The sequence below is a fragment of the Biomphalaria glabrata genome, chromosome 4 (assembly GCF_947242115.1).
Source record: "Biomphalaria glabrata chromosome 4, xgBioGlab47.1, whole genome shotgun sequence".
Classification (NCBI taxonomy): Eukaryota; Metazoa; Mollusca; class Gastropoda; family Planorbidae; genus Biomphalaria; species Biomphalaria glabrata.
The window spans coordinates 10,010,218-10,033,374 of record NC_074714.1 but is presented as its reverse complement, the minus strand read 5'-3'; the positions used below and the strand labels follow the sequence as shown (position 1 = coordinate 10,033,374).

At 35.9% G+C, this 23,157-nt stretch overlaps 2 protein-coding genes across 5 annotated transcripts in view; one reads left to right on the top strand and one right to left on the bottom strand.

Moving 5' to 3' along the window:
* The window catches only part of LOC106056555 (serine/threonine-protein kinase Nek4-like), a 130,670-nt gene that overhangs the window by 37,537 nt on the left and 69,976 nt on the right, over window positions 1-23,157 (bottom strand). The gene's annotated exons all lie outside the window — the stretch shown is intronic.
* LOC106056558 (ATP-binding cassette sub-family A member 17-like) overlaps window positions 281-23,157 on the top strand; it is a 32,393-nt gene continuing 9,516 nt past the window's right edge. For all 4 annotated transcript variants that reach the window (XM_056025670.1, XM_056025671.1, XM_056025669.1 and 1 more), the window contains exons 1-10: window positions 281-556; window positions 2,092-2,225; window positions 4,316-4,531; window positions 6,878-7,101; window positions 7,765-7,996; window positions 9,502-9,675; window positions 10,046-10,188; window positions 11,397-11,525; window positions 12,489-12,588; window positions 15,260-15,423. In XM_056025670.1, coding sequence (XP_055881645.1) covers window positions 387-556; window positions 2,092-2,225; window positions 4,316-4,531; window positions 6,878-7,101; window positions 7,765-7,996; window positions 9,502-9,675; window positions 10,046-10,188; window positions 11,397-11,525; window positions 12,489-12,588; window positions 15,260-15,423 — 1,686 coding nt within the window. In that variant the 5' untranslated portion in view covers window positions 281-386. The remainder of the gene's footprint in view (window positions 557-2,091; window positions 2,226-4,315; window positions 4,532-6,877; window positions 7,102-7,764; window positions 7,997-9,501; window positions 9,676-10,045; window positions 10,189-11,396; window positions 11,526-12,488; window positions 12,589-15,259; window positions 15,424-23,157) is intronic.

The window sequence follows — 23,157 nt, the reverse complement described above, 5'->3', positions numbered from 1 at the left end:
GTATAAATTGATGACGTAATAGATCTAGTTGATCATCTATCTGAGAAAAGTACATTTGGAAACATTTAATATTTCTATTAAAATTAAAAATTGATCCTTTTAAACTCTATACAAGTGTTTATGAAATAAAATTAGATTAATGAAAAACAATAATTAAATTTAAAAATAAAATACATAATATAATATAATTAATACATAATAAAATAAAAATAATACATAAAATAACACATTTTCGTTTCGTAAAATATTTTTTTATATAACTTAAATCTATTTAAAAACACTGGAAATAAACAAAGCCGCATTGTAAACATGTTCTATGTAGTCTTATGTAGATAACAGGAAATAGTTTAGTATTTATTGCAATATACGACTGTTGTGAATTGATCATGATTTTCAAACAAATTGTAATACTTTTATGGAAAAATGCTTTAATTCGAATAAGAAAACCGTTTCTGTATCTTTTCTTGGAGTATGGAGTCATTGTTTCATTATTTATTTCCATACTGATCCTCAAACTTGCTTCGCCATTTGAGAAACTCAAGAACAAATACGTAGGGTAAGTGGTCAGCTGTACATCTATTTCTTTTTGTATTTGTCTTTTAAATCAAAGCCCAGGCTGTAGTCTACAATGTCACGTCGCCGACGTGTAGCTAGCAATGTGCGGGTGGTGCTGGCCGCATGGGCCATTAAGTGGTGAGGAGCATCAAACTTTAACCCAATGGGCATTAAGTTCCCATTCCCCTGAACTTCACAGTGAATACATCAGTTTGTAGGCCTACATGTATGAACGAACATAAACCACTGTATTTGAAATGTAAACCTAAAAGTTATTTATTTTGCTTCTTTGATATATATTCTTTCTTAAATGTAAGCAGTAGACCATGTTGAACCAAATTTACTAGATTTGTATAAATCTCTGAAGGCATCGCACATTTACATGCCCTATTTCTTCGTAGGCACATGGTACATGTTGTTAATTGTTCAATGCACAGATTTTATTTGATGAACAAAGTTAATATTTTTTTGGGGTACATATTTTTTTTTAACTGTTCGACTGGTTTCATCTACATCTAGCTTTTATAAATATACCTTTCGATAATTGTAATTTATTTCCATTTCCCTATGATTATTTTTAGCTTTAGTCTTTTTTGAAAGAATTCACTGCTACTAGCGCTTGATTGAAACTCGCTGGAGCGCCAGTGGAGAAGCCCTTATGATAGTTAGGTGTAAGGGATAACTTTTCAAAAAAATGTTTAGAAACTCTGCAGACATTGACTAGTACAAGATGAAATTATTTCTACTACACCTGAAGCAGGCGGATTGTTAGTTGCTATGCAGGCTTGTAATTTTGTCACCTACCGTGGTACCTTGGATTTTGAAACCCTCCATTAACTGAAATAAAAGACGCCCAAGTCTACCTTACAAATACAATAATTGTCAATTCGAGACTGCATACTCAAACGGACAATCTTAACTACGCCTACTATTCGTGAGGACATCGCTGATGACAGTATTACCCATTCCTAAATTATGTGCCCAGATCTGGGATTTAGTGCAGAGCCTCAAAGACATATTCACCACAAGAAAACGATGCTAGGCGAGAAAGGCGAGGATTCTCAGAGTTACAGTTTATTTATTCCTTACTGATATCTATCGTCTGTTATTTTTAACTCTTCTGCGCTCTATCGGCAAGAATTTGCAAAGTCCTGATGTTCTTGTGACATGTCCGTGACATGCCAACTATTATTACTGTCAAGTGAAACATTTCAATATTTGAAAAGAAGGGTTTCATGTTTTGACAAGAGACACCATCTTTAAGAAGTAAACATTGAATGACTTATTCACAAGAGGATTCACCTGATCCGACTATTATATGGTTTATATATTTTTAGGGACATTGACTGGGGGAAGAAAGGAAAAGCTATGATAATAATTCTAAACTGCTAAACTGTTATTGATACTAGATCTAGATTTTCTCTAAAATTCATCATACATTTTAATTTTTATTGTAGTTTTAATCTAGCTTTAATACATATTCACAAAATATGTCCATTCGGTCCATTTATTGAGGATATACATTTACATTTGAAGTCCCAAGATAATAGATTTACCAAGTTTGAGTTACGGAAAAACAAGTTACACTGTTGGCTATGTTCCGGAGTCTACTGCCATGGCTGCCTTTTTACGTCAGATAAAGGGGAAGGAGAAATCAATCAAATATAAAGGTACGTTGTGGTGCTCTGAAAATATACTAGCGACACTTTTGACTGTTAAAACTTTATCAACTCACTTTGTCTGTCTGCTACTAATCTTGTACCCGCTAATTTTCCCACTTTCCTTTCTCGGATCAACTTAGAAAATTATTCATTGTCAATGACAAGACAAGTACTAATAAAAAATTAACCAATTAGTTATTTTTTATATACACAAAAAGGGTAATAAATCTTGAAGTATTGAGAGAGATGGCAGCAATAGTCCGGTTCTTTCTTTTATATAAACTTTGTTGTTTTTTTAAAGTACATTTGTTCCATTTTGCTTGATCACTTGTTTATTTTACTTTATAGAGGTGTATGTTAAAAGATAGTCACTGTTCACCTAGAACCTTGCACAAAATGTTTGATCACGACGTGTCTCTAGAAAAGTTTATTTTTTGTGTTACAGTGTCGAGCGACACACAATAACATGAAACTAAAAAAAAATTTGAATCCTGATATTTACCAGTGACTACGATTTAGGTTCTCTGCTTTCTTACACAGTTCACGGCAGCAGTTGCTAAGCTCTAAACAATCTGAAAAGACATAGCTCTCTGCATTAATGTCAGGCTTATGCACTCCTTGGTCTTGGCGATATTCTTGTATGCATACTTGTAAATCATAGATTGCAGAAATATCCTAACCATAGAATCGAGATGCTATAGAACAGCGGTTCTCAACCTTTTATTCTCGGCGACCCCTTTTTACACCCCCCCCCCCACTCTGCCGCGACACCCTCCCCCCGACACTCACATACAGCAAAAGAAGAGTAAACAAATACAATCCATATTTTCGATGGTCTTAGGCGACCCCTGGCAAATCGTCAATCGACCCCCAAGGGGGTCGCGATCTACAGGTTGAGAACCCCTGCTATAGAAAGATCATAGGTATCACCTAAAAAGAACGCACCACAAATGAGGACATTCGAAATAGGTTCACATTGTCAATTGGGCTCCACGATGACCTGCTGACCACTGTAAAAAAAAAACAACAACAAAAAAACACAGTCCAGAGCGCATACAAAGAACAAGCAGTCATCCTGTAAGGATTTATGTATCGTAAAACATTTAGGAAAAAAATTAAAACATGTCAACACGTTTGTAATAAAACAAAGCTAATTAGCGCTTATGTAAATGATTTCGTTGTTAAATTATAAGAAATAATTAGAGCACTTCAGAACATCTATTTATAAAGCCATTCTTTGTGACACCGGCTACTTTTTCCTTATATGAAAGCAAATTATATATTTTAGATTAAAAATGCAACCAGTTTTTTTCCCATAAAAATACACAATTTTGATATTTATTCATTATTAATAGTAATTTCCCTGTATATTTAAAAAAAATATTTATTCAATGCTTTAGAAAATATTTGTACTACTAAATAAAATGTGTTCTGTTATATAAGCTACTTATGTTTTCAATAACATGTTTACGGGTTTGTTTTAATAGGGAAAAAATTTATTTAGTATGTTGTAAATCGAATATTTTGTAAAACATCTTTTAATAAGCAGTGTTTCATATTATGCACTTGCAATGCTGTGTTCCAAATATAAAGACGTTATAGAGATTTAACCAAAGGGGAAAGTTTCTTCCTTGAGGTCTTGAATGAGAAACTGGCCCTTTAGAAAACGATCAATTAGATAATCATTCAATAACATCAGATAAGCCAGGCTCTGTTCAAACCATATCTTCTTTATCATCAGTTCATTGAATACATAATGAATATTAACAATGTAATAATAATAAGATGAATATACTCTCTTATCTCCATATTGTGTGCTAAGTTGGCGGTCGGCCTAACAATATAATAATATCGACGAAACTTTCGATACGCAGGCCTGTCTTCTTTATTTACGTTGCAGATCAGTGTTTCGGCCTTATGTAACGGTTGGTCTCGGTGGACCACTTCGAGGGCCGATTCTTAGTTTGCGGTTCCATACATGATACAACCATCTTTGTAACACTGTGTCACTATGTTGTTTTGGCAAAAGCTTGACTGTAAAATATCTGACATTATTTTCTTCAAAATGATTCGTTCACTGTCTGTGTAAAATCTTACAGGTTACCCATCAGAGAAGCAGTTACTGGAGGCTCACGAGAAAAACAATCCTCAATTCCATTTGGCCTTAATGTTTCAACTGAGGCCAGCCAGCAGTGTCAGTTACGAGATACGAGATATTGAGGAAATAGTCATTCGGCCTTTTGCTCGATACGAAGACAAAGGGCTTTGGTTTAATATATTTGCTGCGGATGGATGCAGGAAGATGAGATTTGTTGGTTAGTTGAACTTAGTTCATGCAATAGCATCATTTGGCATGCGATCATAAAATGACTTTTTTTTCTACTATTCCCGGTAAAACAAAACTGGAGTGGATGAAAGACAGATCTTTAACAAAAAATTAGAACCTAGATCAAATGAATAAAACCTAGATCAAATAATAAAACCTAGATCTAATGGATAAAAACCTAGATCAAATAATAAAACCTAGATCAAATGAATTATCAAGAAAATAATTTCAGCTTTATTGTCGAGTAGGCTTGATAAGCGAAATGAGCGCCTTGTTTTTCCCCCTACCTTACTAATAACCTTACTAATATTATTTTGCTTCACTGTTAGGTAGTAATTTACTCTTACAAACGAACAAAATAACCAAGCTCTAGGTTTATTTATTTAAAAAGGATTTTGCTATGTGTTTAGTTTCATCGAGATTGGTAAGTGACGCCAAAGTTCAGAATTTAAACTCTGTCTTGGATTTTATTTCGTTCTTTAGCCACCGCTCATTGCATACAGTAATTGGCTCTATTCTTTCCCTGATAGCGAACTATATTATAGCTATAGAATAATGTTACGTATTTCTGAATCTTCTGGCTAGATGTATTAGTTGGCACACAAATAAAAACACAGCAAAGAACTTGACGACTAAACTTTCAGCTTTATATAACTTTATTGACTATTAAATCTAACAATTTGTTACTGTAACATGTAGCGTAGAAGACTGTACAATATCTCTCAGTTTACAGTTAGCTATACTTCGTTGCAATACATCTCTTCACTTCGTTGCAATTCATCTCTTCTCAACTTTCCTCGAGCCGTATTCCACAGAACAGACCAACGACACACTTCCCAGTGTCGCTCCAGGTCTCCCAAAGCTGAACCAAGTCGTACTCAAAGTCTTCCGAATCAGAGCCGCACACGTCTTACATCGACTGTATCGACTGTAACGGCTCAAGTCCACTGTAGTTCGCTGTATAGACTTTAACGACAGTAGTCCACTTCAGTTAACTCTACCCTAGTTAACTTGCATCGAGTCGTATACATCTCTCTTCTACTGTCTCGCACATAGACAACAGTACCGACGACTCACTCACGACTCCATACGACTGACTTTCACATTAACTCTCTGGCTTATATAGAGTCCCTAATCGCTTGTCCAAAGTTGCACAAACACGGCTAGTATCCTCTGGAATAACACGTGAGGAAACGTCACATCCTGTCTTTGTTTATACATGTAGATTCCAGAAAACATTGGCTGCAGTGTCATCTTGCCGGGGTCACAAGTTGTGACCTCTATCTGTCATTGGACATTGCTAGTACCTTTTGGAATAACATGTAAGGACACGTCACATCCTGTCTCTGTTTATACATGTACATTCCAGGGAACACCCGCTGCTGTGTTATCTCGTCGGGGTCACACGTTAACCTCTTCCTGTCACTGGTCATTTGTAACAATAACATAAGTTGACAGAAAAATGTTTGAATATAAAACGATAGTGTAGTTTAAGTAGTATTTACCACAATTTTTGCTTTAGGGGTAAGTGGCCTCCTGGAAGGGCTTTTTGCCCCAAGTGTGGGGTAAAATGTCCCTAAAAATTTTTTTTTTAAATTTCATGCAAATATTTTTAGATACATTGAAATAAAATTATTTTCAAAACTAATTTGTAAATTAGACATATAACACTATTTGAAAACCAAATTTAAGATAAAATTATATTAATAAGCTAGCTTGTACAGGCTATAGAAGCTTAGGGGGGGCTTTTTGCCCCGAGTTACCCTACATTTGGTGGACCATGAGTAGATAAACTAAGGATGGGTCTTTCTATAGTACTAAATCAGATAAACGAAGGAGAAGTATTTTTTTTAAAATTATTTCTCTTTGTTCTTATTTACTTTTCTCAATTTTTCCCCCTTGGTAAGCTCCCCTTGCAATTATCTTGCAAAAATGTTCCGATTGTAAACAAAGATTTATATACAGCATGGATGAAAGTAAGCATGAATGTAAGTATGAAAGTAAGCATGGATGTAAGGATGAATGTAAGCATGGATGTAAGCATGAATGTAAGTATGAAAGTGAAAATGACTATAAACATGAATGAAAGAGTTAATGTATTTTTAAAGACTGAAAGTAATAATGAAAGTAAGAATAATGAAGGTAAGCATAAACATAGGAATAAATGTAATAATGAATATAAGAATGATTGTTAGAATGAAAGTAAGCATGAATGTAAGATGGTCAGGGGTGTAAATAAACGTAAGATGACGTAGGCCTATGTATTTGTTGAGCTACATATTAAAATGCTTCTGAAAAAAATCTAGACTTTTCACCATTGTATCTGTGTTATCAGGACACACCAATGACGCAGTGTCTGTTTTGTACACGTTCCTGAAGTCTGCTTTAAACGTCTCCTATCACAATTTCACCATACGCACTGAAGACATCAGCTGCATGGACGTCTTGTACACCACTCCGTTCAAACTTCTTGTCGCCGCCATCATCATTACGTCATTTCTGATTGGATCCTGGGCCTTGACCTTTGACCTCATTCAAGAAAAAAACTCCAAATTGAAAGTAACTATTCTGTACATGGTTAACTTTTTTTTTTTAAACAGCCAGGCTTAACGAGCACAAGCGTTCTGATACAAGGCTCTACTTAAACAAATAATTAATTTGCTGAGGGTGAAATGATAACTAAAAGAACTCAATAGAAGGTTAATTTTAGATTTAAAAAAAAAATTAAGATGAGATAGTTCACATCTTTCACCGCATTCCCGCAACTACGAATCAATGTATATTAGCACTTTTCCTTTTGTAATTTGTGATTACGAAGCTAAAGGTTAATCAGAGTAATCTGTTCTTGGAAACTTCTTTTACATTCTGTAGGCCAAAAAAAAGTAAGAGAAAAACTACATAATTTTAAATAAATAGACCCAATGCATGATGTCACAGGCGCCCTATTGAAGGATCGCTGCTGCTAACAAGTTAATCAACAGACTCCATTTGAAGTTACCCTTGACTTTGTTAAGCAGTTTATGGTTATACACATTTTGTATGGTATAATTTTGTGAGTCTCCTGTGGCTTCATTTCTGAGAATATAACTCACATTCATTAACTATTAACTAATAAACATAAATTTGGTTTCATGAAAACTGAATAATATTATACAAATATGAATTTTATACCAAGTCAATACTATTCTGAGAGCTATATTACATTGTAACTGTCTATTTCAGAAATCCGTGAAATGGGCTGGAGTGAACCAGCTTGTTCTTTGGGTGTCATCTCTTTTGTTCGCTTACATCCGTGTTTCTGTTGTTGCTGGTCTTGTCACGTGGTTACTGTACTCTCTTGGACGTCTTGATGCATTGCCTGGCACCGACCCGATAGTCATGTTCGCCTTAGTGTTGACCTACGGCTTGACCACTGTTTCATTGAGTTTCTCATTGAGCGACTTTTCCCGAGATGGTTGGTTGATATTCATGGCACATCGAATAGAACAAACAAACAAAAATTACTTTTAAAAAAAGCTTATATTAAGCGTAGTTGTATGTTTTTTCCTCAATTAGGCCTAAACAAAAATTTGTATCAGCTTGTAGATCTAATCACTTTGATCACTCCTAATAATATTATTAAACTTAATTATTCTTTACTTCCATCTTTCCTATAAAAAAATCTTCTGTATTAACCTAGTGCTGTTGACGGCCGTTGACTTTTGGCACGGGACGGCTAGTACACAATTAATCCGCTGTAGGAGTATTTTATATTTCAAATTATAGAACTGGAATTAACTTGAATAGATTTCTTTTTTGAACAAAACTAAATAGAACTTTTATAACACTACGGACAGATTCAACTTGAAATGAAATAAATGTAGTAGACTTTAGTCATAGTATAAAATGGTATTTTAAATGTAAGCGTCGTCTCACTCTCTACAAAAAAAAACACAAAAAAAACACGCCCTTACACATCCTGGAGTCGTCTCTCGTTCTTAACATAAATTATGACAGAGCCGATTATCTTGCATCATTGTACAAGATTCACAATTAATGCTCCCTTTCTTCATCACCTAGGAAACACAGACCCACTCTCCATAACAGGTAGCATAATAAAGTTGTGACACAGCAAACAAACTTCGACACACGTCATTAAAAGGAACTGTACACCTTTAAAAACACGACGAAATAGTTCAGATAACTGGCGAACAGAACACGTATAAAGTTTGATAATGCAATGAAAACTGAAGGCATGAATGCAAATGTAGAATTCCTTAAGTTTTTTTTTATCTCTATATAGGTAGACTTAAAGGTTATATGAAATCTCAATGAGTACCCTCTCCAAAAATGTATAGAACAATGTTAATTTCAATTATTTTCAATACAAGTACTTCTTTATATGCTTTTAAAACTCTTTGAAATTACTAAAATAGGAAGGCGTAACACTTGAAACTGCAACAACCCTAAAGATCCCTGCTTCAGAATCTCCCATGTAGACTCACACTAACGCGACGTCCATAGGACTATACGAAATAGTCCCTATGTTGTTTGTTAATCGCTTATACCTTATAGTAAATAAAGGATTGAAGCTTATCAGAAGCATTGTAGGCCGGCCCATAGGGGAACTGGCTAAACCATGAAAACTGAAATTGTAGCCATTATTGCACAGTAAAGACTTTTAAGAGATAAGGTGAGGGCTAATCACATTAAAGTGACTTACTGGCATCAAAGTGGCCCTATGGGCATTTTCCCGAATGCCCATATAGCCAATCTGCCTCTAGTTAGATAGATATTAAGATAGATCGATGGATAGCTGGTTAGATAAATACTAAGATAGAGAGATAGATACTAAGATATATATATATAGAGAGAGATAGATACAAAGATAGGTAGATAGATACTAAGATAGATAGATAGACAGATAGATAGATACTAAGATAGATAGATAGATGTTTAGATAGCTCTTGTATCTTTCAGTTACAACAGCTGCCATGCTTACATTAATATGGAACATCGGTCAGATTGGATACGTCCTTTATCGTATGGCAGAGAAGTCGACATTCGACCACAATGGTGATTACTACGCACCGTTTTTCATCTACTGGACCCTGGTACTAGCATGTCATCTCCTCATTGAATTAAACAAGTCGGGTAAGTTTCACATCATTCTAGACAGAGTAAGTAATTCATACATTTTATTTTTTTTATTTCCTAATTACACAGTAATTGTGTAAATTGTTTAACTTTTCCGGGTAGCATACAATCAAATTAGACATTTAAAAAAAAGATAATTTTGTTATTTTAAAATAATAATAGTTTGTCAAGAAACAACATTTTTCTTCAAAAATTCGTATACTTTTTTTTTCAAATATCTGCTTTTTCCGCATTAGATTTCAGGGTTCAATATAAAAAGACTAACGTACGGTTCTACTAATGATGTGTTAATTCAATGCTGGGTATAAAAAAAACCCACTATTATCTAGAATTATAGAATGATGTAATTATGTTGATACTTTTCTAGGTAAAGATTTGAACTGGAACCTGATACTGCATACCCGAACATCCCACATGACTCTAGTGAGATATTTTACAGAGTTTCTTTGCAACATTATCTTCTATATGGTCGCAGGTTTGGTCTTTCGAAGTCTCCTCAACTACGTCAATGTAAGTGAACATTATACCAAATGTCTCTCGTCCAATAGAGATGTATAGCACTTTATACCACTAGTCTCTCGTTCAATAGAGATGTATAGCCCTTTGTACCACTAGTCTCTCGTCCAATAGAGATGTATAACACATAGTACCACTAGACTCTCGTCCAATAGAGATGTTTAACACATAGTACCACTAGACTCTCGTCCAATCGAGATGTATATCACATAGTACCACTAGACTCTCGTCCAATAGAGATGTATAACACATAGTACCACTAGACTCTCGTCCAATAGAGATGTATAACACATAGTACCACTAGACTCTCGTCCAATAGAGATGTATAACACATAGTACCACTAGACTCTCGTCCAATAGAGATGTATAACACATAGTACCAATAGACTCTTGTCCAATAGAGATGTTTAAAACATAGTACCACTAGACTCTCGTCCAATAGAGATGTATAACACATAGTACCACTAGACTCTTGTCCAATAGAGATGTATAACACATAGTACCACTAGACTCTCGCCCAATAGAGATGTATAACACATAGTACCACTAGACTCTTGTCCAATAGAGATGTATAACGCATAGTACCACTAGACTCTCGTCCAATAGAGATGTATATCACATAGTACCACTAGACTCTCGTCCAATAGAGATGTATAACACATAGTACCAATAGACTCTTGTCCAATAGAGATGTTTAAAACATAGTACCACTAGACTCTCGTCCAATAGAGATGTTTACCACATAGTACCACTAGACTCTCGTCCAATAAAGATGTATAACACATAGTACCACTAGACTCTTGTCCAATAGAGATGTTTAAAACATAGTACCACTAGACTCTCGTCCAATAGAGATGTATAACACATAGTACCACTAGACTCTTGTCCAATAGAGATGTATAACATTTTGTACCACTAGTCTCTAATCAAATAAAGATGTATAGCACTTAGTACCACTAGTCTCTAGACCAATAAAAGTGTATAACACTTGGTACCAAATGACTCTTGACCAATACAGATGTACACCACTCTGTATAGTAATGATTCTTGATCAATAAAATGTTTGATATCATGCACCAAATGAATTATAATCTTAATGAAAAATATTTAGATATAATGCAGCAAGGGCTGATATTTTTTTTTTAAAATCATAATTAATTAAATTCCTACCACAAAGTAACTAATATCACTACTTTGGTTAGAAATTGATAAGGTACAAAATCCCTAAAGAAAAGATCAGCCAGCTCAAAAAGACGGAGGTTAACAGTGACAGTTTCTTTATGGAACAAAGCAAAGTCCCGGTGTGTATTGAGTACAGATGTACTAACAAGGTAATTTCTTTTAAAAATACATTCTTCTGATGTTATGCTTATATATTTCAGTGCAGACCTACTACGCCATGGTCCAATTGTTTTTCTTAAATTAATGAATGCTTATTTGTTTTGTAACCAGTGGCGGCACAAGTCCTAAATTTTATGTGGGCAAATTATATTTTGCGAGCCCTCCTGTGGCGAAAAATATACTATAAAAAATTGGACACAAAACTGTCAAATTTATATTTTTAAATTGTCATATATGAAAAAACATTTAAATAAACAGAAATTTCCTTCTTCAAGTTCTACTGAAATTTTTTCTTCATCTATAGAGGGCTAGATGTTATATTGGCTTTAACGTTAAAACTGCATAGCTCAAAGTTCTTTCTGACCGATTGTATTTCAAAAATGTTTTTTTTTTTAGTTTTACTTTTGATAAGCTTCTTTCCACAATATACAAGCTTTAGCTCTACTATTAAAGCCGACTAAATCTGCACGTTGAAATTTGAACCAACAACAGTTTTGTATATTTAACCCATTAGTTTTTCAGCACCTTCCTAGTATTGTCTTAGTTAAATATTCTTCGGTACAATTTGTCTATCATGTGCTGATGTAGGACAAGACCTGAAGATACCTGACATTTGTTGAACGTTACTAAAGTTCATTGTTGATTTGAACCAAATGAAATATATAATTCCTCTTTTACTCTACAAATCACTTTTTGTCGCTTCGTTGATGTATTTCTTATACCATTGGATGGCTGCCTTATGGTCTAGTATGCACTGCGCTCTGGAATGTCGTTCGATGGTCTCCATGGTCCCAGGTTCCCGTACCCTATCCCGTCATCCTGCGGGTAGTTTGGACTAGGAATTATTTTCTTCAAATATGAAGGAACATCCGAAACACGTGAAACATTTAAGAAAACAAGTTTATAGCTATGAGTTGCTGATTTTTCTTTATATATATATTTTATATTTCTAGAGCACGGATCAATCAAAGTTTCAGGTGTACAAAAAACAGATCACAGTAGTTTTAGGACATCCTCATTCAGGGAAATCTAAACTCATAGCGACAGTGACAGGTGAGCGTACTGTGTGACTTATAGGGTATGAGATTGGAAAGGGTTAAAGTTGCATTGAGCCTATTAATTTTAAGTACTCACTTTTGAAGACTTAATGTTTTGAGTATCAATTAAATATAATTTCACGTATTCGTCCTCCATCTAAAAAGTACTAATTCTTATTTACACATAGCGACAGAGTAGAAAAAAATTCAACTAAGGCATTGTCTAAAGCTCCATTTCTAGCAGTTTTGTATTATTGTATATATATATATGTCTCGTTTTGTCTCGGATGTCAATGGTTGGGATGGTCTTGCTTGCAGACATCTCTGTTGATTAGTCTTTGACGACCCTTGGGTCTGACTCCCTTCGGAAGCTCAGTATAGAGGATGTCTTTAGTAATTATTCCAACTGAGATGCGGGTGACATGTCAGAGCCAACGTAGTTTTCTCTGTGTCAAAATCGCATAGATACTGTGCATATTGGCCAATTTCAAAACGTTCTGACTGGAGACACGATCCCTCCAGGAGATGTACACTGTGCATATATATTATAAATAAATTATATAATGTATATTCAGCCAAACATTACAAATTAAATTTTTTAGTCTATTGACCCCATACCCGCGTATTGTTTTTATCCACCTTCCTTAGATACGATAAGATCAATGTAAATTCAGTTTGACTACAATTCTACCCCTCAGCATTACTACCATAATAATAACAATAAAGATACAAACACGAACAACTTTCACATACGTCAAAATGTTACGCACACACACATGACCAGCGCTCTATGAATTAGAATTCTATGTACTTCTTTAACACCCTGACTGAAAGTTGGTTGAAGATCTGAAATAACGTCTCAAACCCAATGCAAAGATCTGAAATAACGTCTCAAACCCAATGCAAAAATCTGAAATAACGTCACAAACCCAATACAAAGATCTGAAATAACGTCTCAACCCCAATGCAAAGATCTGAAATAACATCACAACCCCAATGCAAAGATCTGAAATAACGTCTCAAACCCAATGCAAAGATCTAAAATAACGTCACAACCCCAATGCAAAGATCTGAAATAACGTCACAAACCCAATGCAAAGATCTGAAATAACGTCACAACCCCAATGCAAAGATCTGAAATAACGTCACAACCCCAATGCAAAGATCTGAAATAACGTCTCAAACCCAATGCAAAGATCTGAAATAACGTCACAAACCCAATGCAAAGATCTGAAATAGACTCACAACCCCAATGCAAAGATCTGAAATAACGTCACAACCCCAATGCAAAGACCTGAAATAACGTCACAAACCCAATGCAAAGATCTGAAATAGACTCACAACCCCAATGCAAAGATCTGAAATAACGTCACAACCCCAATGCAAAGATCTGAAATAACGTCACAAACCCAATACAAAGATCTGAAATAACGTCACAAACCCAATACAAAGATCTGAAATAACGTCTCAACCCCAATGCAAAGATCTGAAATAACATCACAACCCCAATGCAAAGATCTGAAATAACGTCTCAAACCCAATGCAAAGATCTAAAATAACGTCACAACCCCAATGCAAAGATCTGAAATAACGTCACAAACCCAATGCAAAGATCTGAAATAACGTCACAACCCCAATGCAAAGATCTGAAATAACGTCACAACCCCAATGCAAAGATCTGAAATAACGTCTCAAACCCAATGCAAAGATCTGAAATAACGTCACAAACCCAATGCAAAGATCTGAAATAGACTCACAACCCCAATGCAAAGATCTGAAATAACGTCACAACCCCAATGCAAAGACCTGAAATAACGTCACAAACCCAATGCAAAGATCTGAAATAGACTCACAACCCCAATGCAAAGATCTGAAATAACGTCACAACCCCAATGCAAAGATCTGAAATAACGTCACAAACCCAATACAAAGATCTGAAATAACGTCTCAACCCCAATGCAAAGATCTGAAATAACATCACAACCCCAATGCAAAGATCTGAAATAACGTCTCAAACCCAATGCAAAGATCTAAAATAACGTCACAACCCCAATGCAAAGATCTGAAATAACGTCACAAACCCAATGCAAAGATCTGAAATAACGTCACAACCCCAATGCAAAGATCTGAAATAACGTCACAACCCCAATGCAAAGATCTGAAATAACGTCTCAAACCCAATGCAAAGATCTGAAATAACGTCACAAACCCAATGCAAAGATCTGAAATAGACTCACAACCCCAATGCAAAGATCTGAAATAACGTCACAACCCCAATGCAAAGACCTGAAATAACGTCACAAACCCAATGCAAAGATCTGAAATAGACTCACAACCCCAATGCAAAGATCTGAAATAACGTCACAACCCCAATGCAAAGATCTGAAATAACGTCACAACCCCAATGCAAAGATGTGAAATAACGTCACAACCCCAATGCAAAGATCTGAAATAACGTCTCAAACCCAATGCAAAGATCTGAAATAACGTCTCAAACCCAATGCAAAGATCATAAGTAATGTCACAAACCCAATGTAAAGATCTATAATACCATTTTAATACCAGTGCGAAAATCTAAAATAACGTCTTTATTATGCTAGTCCAAAAAATGTAGGCGCCAATGTAGTTACAAATAGCAAAGAAAACAGATTTCAGTGAATGTCTCTATTTGTCTCAATATTTCTCAGGTTTGAAAGCTAGCAAAACAAGTCAGAATATCATGGTCAGAATCAATGGGGAAAGAATCACGTCACATGATCAGTTATTTTCCCACGACGTTCAAGTCTGCTTACAGCACAATGCGCTGATTGGTGCGCTTAGTGTCTATGAAAATCTCTACTTTTATTCCGCGGTAACACATTTCAAAACGTTTATGTTCATGCTATCATGATATTTGCAATACATTTTTGTATGTGTTCCTTTATATATCTGTTTAAATGTGTTGAGTATATAAGTAGATATGTACACATCCATCACTAATTTCTTTCTTTTTTACATTCAGTTTTTCATATTAGTTCTTTTTAGAATTTCTATTTCATGATGCGGTCATCTTGTGATGTTTGTTTATCTCGAAGCATCAGATCTAGCCTGTCACGTTACATCATACTTCATTCATTAATAAAGTACACATTATGTATAGCGTGTTACGCTAGCTCATACTTCATACATTAATAAAGTACACATTATGTGTAGCGTGTTACGTTAGCTCATACTTGATACATTAATAAAGTACACATTATGTGTAGTGTGTTACGTTAGCTCATACTTCATACATTAATAAAGTACACATTATGTGTAGCGTGTTACGTTAGCTCATACTTCATACATTAATAAAGTACACATTATGTGTAGCGTGTTACGTTAGCTCATACTTGATACATTAATAAAGTACACATTATGTGTAGCGTGTTACGTTAGCTCATACTTCATACATTAATAAAGTACACATTATGTATAGCGTGTTACTTCAAATACAACTACACACCAAATGTAGCGTATCACGTTAGATCATCATACCTATTATATAAATAATAGATCATCATACCTGTTATATAAATAATAGATCATCATACCTGTTATATAAATAATATATCATCATACCTATTATATAAATAATAGATCATCATACCTAATATATAAATAATATATCATCATACCTATTATATAAATAATAGATCATCATACCTGTTATATAAATAATATATCATCATACCTGTTATATAAATAATAGATCATCATACCTGTTATATAAATAATATATCATCATACCTATTATATAAATAATAGATCATCATACCTATTGTATAAATAATAGATCATCATACCTATTATATAAATCAGTGATTCCCAAAGTGGTCTATATAGACCCCCAGGGGTCTACGAAGACCTCCAAGGGGTCTACGAAAGTGAAAAAAAAAATTGGGGGTCTATGAGATGTCCACGGGGGTCTACGATAATAGATTTCATTTAAGTAGGTCGAGTTACTTTATTTTCACATTCCATTAATGTAATTATTTCATACACTTATATATGATTTGTATCTTTGTTAATCATTTCAATATTTATATTGCTATTCAAATGAAAAATTGTTGTAATCAATTTCAATACTTATTTAAATAGATTGATTTTGTCTACATGCAACTAATATTTAGAAAAAAAAGAAGAAATGTAGACAGTACAGCATTAATTATTTAAAATTGGGATTCCTTCCTTCCTTGTCAAACAAGCAGTTGCCTAAGCTTGACTTTTTTACGATATGAACCAGTTACGCTGGTGGATCATTTGAGACAATGCCACCTTGACAAAAATTAAGATTTGAAAAACTTTCGAACATTCACAGTTCAAAATAGACCCACAAAATCTCTGTTCGACATCATATAGAGAAAATGATGGTTTGTGAGAGTCTTACAAGATTTCACATCTCATCTCAAAATACGGAAAACAGCAAAGGTCAAACATTGATTCTACCACAAACCTACATCTGTTATTATTAAAAGAATTTCTTTAAGCAACATTACATTTCAAGGTCGCTTCGGTGGAATGAGTTATAAAATTAAAAGCAGCTTCTTATGTAAATCTTTGCAAAAGACATAAATACAGTTTAATAATAATAATAATAATAATAATAATAATCTTTATTATCCGTAAGGAAATTTGTCTTACAATTTGTGCATTACACCAAACAAAAAACATTATAACTATAAGAAACCAAAGTGTACATTCACACCAGACTCACTCATAATTTACATGTGACAAAGTTTATACCAGATTGTTCTTATTTAATGATTTGATTGCCAGGGGAACAAAAGAGTGTTTGTGTCTGTTTGTCTTTGCTATCGGTGTCTTGTATCTCTTTTGTGATGGTAAAATCACAAAATCCTGACACAAAGGGTGATTCTTTATTTCGAGGATCTTGTTAGCTTTTTTATAGATGTTTGTCTCAAACAACTGACCAAATGGGGTTTGTTTTTTGCCAATGATTTTACCAGCAGCATTTAGGATTCTATAAAGTTTATTCCTATTTTTAATGCTCAGATTGCCATACCAGGCAGTGATATTGAAACTTAAAATATTGCAGATGTGAGCGTGATAAAACATAGCCAAGGCCTTTTCGCTAACATTAAACGAGGACAGTTTTCTTAGTAGTCGTAATCTTTGCTGCCCTTTTTTGCACATATAATCAGTATTTGCAGTAAAATTTAGTTTATTGTCTAGGATAGTACCAAGGTATTTAAAGGTTTGCACAATTTCAATAGTCTCTCCAGCTACAGAAACAATATCATTTCCCTTCTTGTCCCTACGAAAATCGATTATTATTTCTTTGGTTTTTTTTACATTTAATAATAAAAAATTATCTTTACAGTATTCCTCAATGTGTTCTAGTTCTTTGAAATACTCATTTACGTCTGAGCTCTCTGAGAGCAGGGCAAGAAGAGCCGCATCATCAGCGAGTTTTGTGAAGGAGCAACAAGAACTATCGGATTGAAAATCATTGGTGTACAAAATGAACCACAATGGCGATGTTACAGCCCCCTGGGGCGCCCCTGTGTTAACTATGCGTTCATTAGATATAACATTGTTTACCCTAACCCTCTGAGCTCTCTGGGTCAAAAATTCATTAGCCCATAGTATTATGTATGGACTAATCTGCAACGCTTTCATCTTTTCAATGAGTAAATGAAGTTGTATAGTGTTAAAAGCTGATGAGAAATCCATAAAGAGCAATCTTACATAAGTGTTCGGTAAGTCCAGATGTTTGTAGACACAGTTTAAAATATTTAGGATGGCATCGTCTACACCTTTACCCTTTTGGTAAGCAAATTGTAAAGGGTCTAACTTATTACAAAGATCATTCAGAAGAAACATTTTAACCAATTTTTCTAAACATTTAGACACAATGGAAGTAAGTGAAACAGGTCTATAGTCATTCATTTCCTTCGGTTTGGAAACCTTTGGCACAGGTACAATTATAGATGACTTCCACACAGGTGGTATCTCATGGTTTAGTAATGAAGTAGAAAAAATATCTTGGAAAGGTTCAGCTAGTTGTTCAGCACATTCTTTTAAGATTCGCCCTTTTATTCCATCAGGCCCACCAGCTTTCATTGGGTTGACGTTTTTGAAAATGTTACAAACTTGCTCTTTAGTAATCGCTAATTCTAAGCAGTTGTTAACATTGACATCCTCAAGGGCTTTGAGTCTTAGATAATTAAAATCTTTCGTGTCGAAGCGACAATAGAAATCATTTAACTCGTTGGCCAATGTTTTTTCGTCTCTTGTAGCAAGATTATTTTTAAATTTGACTTGTGCTCCTGCCATTTTGTTCATGATGTCCCATGCCTGTCTCATGTCACTTGTATTAATTGAGTCTTCCAGCTTGGTGCGGTAGTTTCTCCTCCCTTCCTCAAGAACGACGTTGAGATTTCGTTGAGCAATTTTCCTTGTCTGTCCATCGCCACTCATAAATGCTCTTTTCTTTTTGATTATTTCCCGTTTTATTTTTGCATTGACCCATGGTTTATTGTTGGGGTATATCTTGATGCTCTTAGTACTGACACACATGTTTTCACAGAATTTGATGTAATTTGTCACTGCGTCGACCCATTCTTCCAGATTTGAAGTGGTCTCTTTGAACAAACTCCAGTCAGTGCAGTCTTGTTGATGTCTAAGAGCTGAGCCGAAGGCTCTTCGAGCTCTAAGTTTGAAAAAAAACCTGTTTGGTCGTCCAGCCGAACAGTAAAAAAAAACAAACCTGTGGGAACACAGTTCTGTTTGAGAGGGACCCGAGTCAATGCCTATGTAAAACATTGCTGTTTCCAATGCCTTTGGCCCCGACGCATGCTTGGCTGCACATGGCCGAAGGCCGAGGGCACCGGGAGCCACCGTCATTTTCCTTCGTTGTACCAAGCTAGCTGTGTGGGAACCGCCATTGATGTAACGGTCCCTTTGAGGAACAGCGCATGGATGTGGGACGTGTTCGTGGGGACTTTTTTACAACCCCGCCCGTGCTATGGGTTGACTCTCGTCTGCCCGTGGGCATCCCCACGGGAGTCATGTTTTGCTACCCATTTCGCCTAGCCACTTCCTCTTATGGCCGTTTCCACGCGGGCGCCACGATGAGGCAGGGCAACGTGCCCGCGTCAGTGCAGTCTAGACATCCCTGTAGTTTGAGAATATTGTCTTGTGTCCATTCTTGTACGTTTTTTTTGAATGATTTTTCCTTCTTTAAGTTTTGTACGGTAAGTAGGCAGCAGTTGTATTGTTTTGTGGTCCGATGATCCTAGTGGTGGCTTTTCACGAGATGTGAATGCTCCTTTGATGTTACAATAACATAAGTCCAGAGTTCTGTTTTCTCTTGTCGGACATGAAATGTGTTGATAGAAGGTGGGTAGGTCAACCTTCAAGGTGCATTTATTAAAATCACCCAGTATAACTACTGGACCTTGTCTGAAACTCTTGCACTACGTCAGCGATTATTGCAGCTGCAACTTCCGTTTTGGCTGTAGGCGGAACATAAACCAGGACAATGTAAATAACCCCAAAGTCTCGTGGCAAATAAAAAGGTCTCAATGAAAGCGCCAGTAGTTCTAGATCCGGACAGCACATTCTCTTTTTAACCGTGTAGTTGGTACAGTATTTGAGGTTGATGTACACACAAAGCCCTCCACCTTTCTTCTTCTTAGACTCAGCCGTTCTGTCAGATCTCACGCAAGAGAAACCATCAATAGCAATCAGGTTGTCGTTGTCATCCTCCTCTAACCATGTCTCAGTAAAAGCCAATAGACAACTTTCCCTAAATACGTGGTCGTAGCGTATATGGGCACATATCTCATCCACTTTATTTCTTATTGAGCGGACGTTAGCTAGAATAATCGTAGGAAGTGGTGGGCGAAACCCTCTTCTTCTCAGTCTTTGCCGTAGTCCTCCTTTTTTCCCTCTTTTCCTTGTACTAATAGAGGAAGGGTAGAAACAATTTATATGTGCATAACACGGTGGAAGAGGCTTCCTCTTTGAACGAAGTCCGAGGAGTTGATCTTTGCTATAATGAATAGATCTAGTACTAGATCGGCCGCCATCTTGGCTCGCCATTTTTCTTCTTTTATTTCTAACCAAATAACCAAAGTTGAACAAGTCTAGATCTAGTAAAACGTTTAATGTAAAAACTCATTGTGGAGCCCACATTGAAAACAGAAGTCTTCATCTGCATAACTGATTACAAAAGAACATTCAATATACATCCAGCCAAGAAATAAGAATGAATAATGAAAGCACAAATTGCATGTCGCCACAGTGCAGCGCCATTTTGAAAAAAATGTGTGCTACAAACTGTCTAATGGTCAACATCTCATCTCATTTATGCATGTGGTCCTTTCTGGGCATAGGTCACCAACCAGCTTCCTCCAGCCATCTCTGTTCTGGGCGAATCTCTCCAACTGTCCCCACGTCTTGCCCATCTGTTTGGCATCTGCTTCCAAATCGTGGAGACCTGGAGAACCATTATGACCACCATGAAAAAAATCCAGGTATTCATCAATACCTGCCTGAGGAAGATTCTTATAATCCGCTGGCCAGACAAGACCTCGAATGAGGAACTGTGCCAAAGAACAAAGCAGCAGCCCATAGAAGTAGATATCCTTCAGAGACGCTGGAGATGGATAGGTCACACCCTTCGTAAGCCTTCATCCAACATAACAAGGCAAGCCCTAACCTGGAACCTCCCAAGGAAAGAGAAAGAGGGGACGGCCCAGGAATACATGGCGCTAATGGTCACCGTCTCCTTATATTTCCTTAGGGTTGACCCACGAGATCTTTCCCATGTTTGGTATAGTAGCAAGGCAGCAGAGGTTTGAATTCAGTTTTCCTTCTGCTAGGTGGGTAGCAAGCAAAGGTTAATGAGCCCTTCCTGCTCGAAGTTTACTGGTTTAGGTGCCAGTTACTTGCCTTCGCCCCTTCTCCTGTTAATGAAAACAGTTTCTCGGACTCAATATTTGAGCCACATGTGAAAGATCAAGAAATACAGGAGACACTGCGCTTTGCGAAATCTTTTACAATGATACTTAAGGCAAATTAATTAATTAATTAAATAATATTTGATGTTGGAAAGACTATTCATAGAACGACAAATTCGTATATGAAACATAATATCCGTAGTTGTGTAAATTAAATTACTCTTTCACTCTTCAACTCACTACAGTTAGAAATTTGTTTTAAAAAAAATGTTTTGATGAATTTGCAGAAATGTCCAAGTTGAGTAGGGGGTCTACCGAAAATCAGAAAAAATGGCAAGGGGTCTACGAGACAAAAAAGTTTGGGAACCACTGATATAAATAATAGATCATCATACCTGTTATATAAATAATAGATCATCATACCTGTTATATAAATAATAGATCATCATACCTGTTATATAAATAATAGATCATCATACCTGTGACAAGTCAAAAACTCGCTGTCAGAGTCACTCTAAATTATCACAGCATTAATTATTATTTTTCATTATTTATTTATTTTATTTTAATTATTTCCCCATCCTACCCCTGAATTCTTCACCCGCCACACCTTTTCCTCTCCAGGCTAGACTTAGTTGACCACATTGGAGATAGCTAAGGCGCGTCCTTTCATTTATCTTCCCTTGACCGGGGCAAAGATACACGCAGACTCTTTGATCTTATCCGCGGATGTCCGCCGCGATTGACACCCCCCCCCTTGGGTGGAATGTAGGTCACTCTTCCCCCCACGTCTCTCTTTGATCTAAGAGATTACACGGGTCAACATACCGCGTGATACACCAAGGTGCGTCGCTTGTCGGACTTCACCCACGTGTAAGCTAATTCTTAGCCTAGGACGTTTCCTGTGTCCGCCCACATTTCCCAGGCATATATAAGTAGATTAAATAAAGTCAGACCCTCTCTTTCTCATTCGAGCTGAGCTATCGAGTCTGGACTATATCACTTATTCTTTCTCCTAGAGGAATACCTGGTGGTAAGCCGAACTTAATCACAAGTTCCATCTCAATTACTTTTGTGCTATTTCCATTGGATATTATCATGTGTATTTTGCTTAGTTCATTTATATTTAATTAGTGCATTGTGTATTTCTCACTGGCGTAAGTAGAAAACATAAACATGTCCTATGTATTTATTTATGTATTGCATTAATCTATTAATGCTACGTTGCTCAATTGATAGTTGATGCAACCAGGTATATACTTGTACATCTTATTTTATTTTCTTTATCTCGGCTGACAACCGTGATAATTTGACTAGCGCACTGATACTGCGTCTAGTGAAGAAATATGAACTATCCCCTCCCCCCCCTTTTCTTTGTGTATTGAATTATCTCCCCTGTAGTCATTTCAATCTTACGAGAGTTGCGCCCACACCATTCAAGCGCGCTCCATTGTTCTCGACCCACGGTCATATGCAAACAAAGCGTCTCGGTCGATGACCACCGCCCATTCACCCCCCCCCCCTTTTTTTCTTTCTCTATCCACCTGTGTTGTTTATTTGAGATTATTATTTCCCCTTCTATGTACATTCTTATATTATTATTTCCCCTTTTATGTACATTTCTATATTGCTACTAT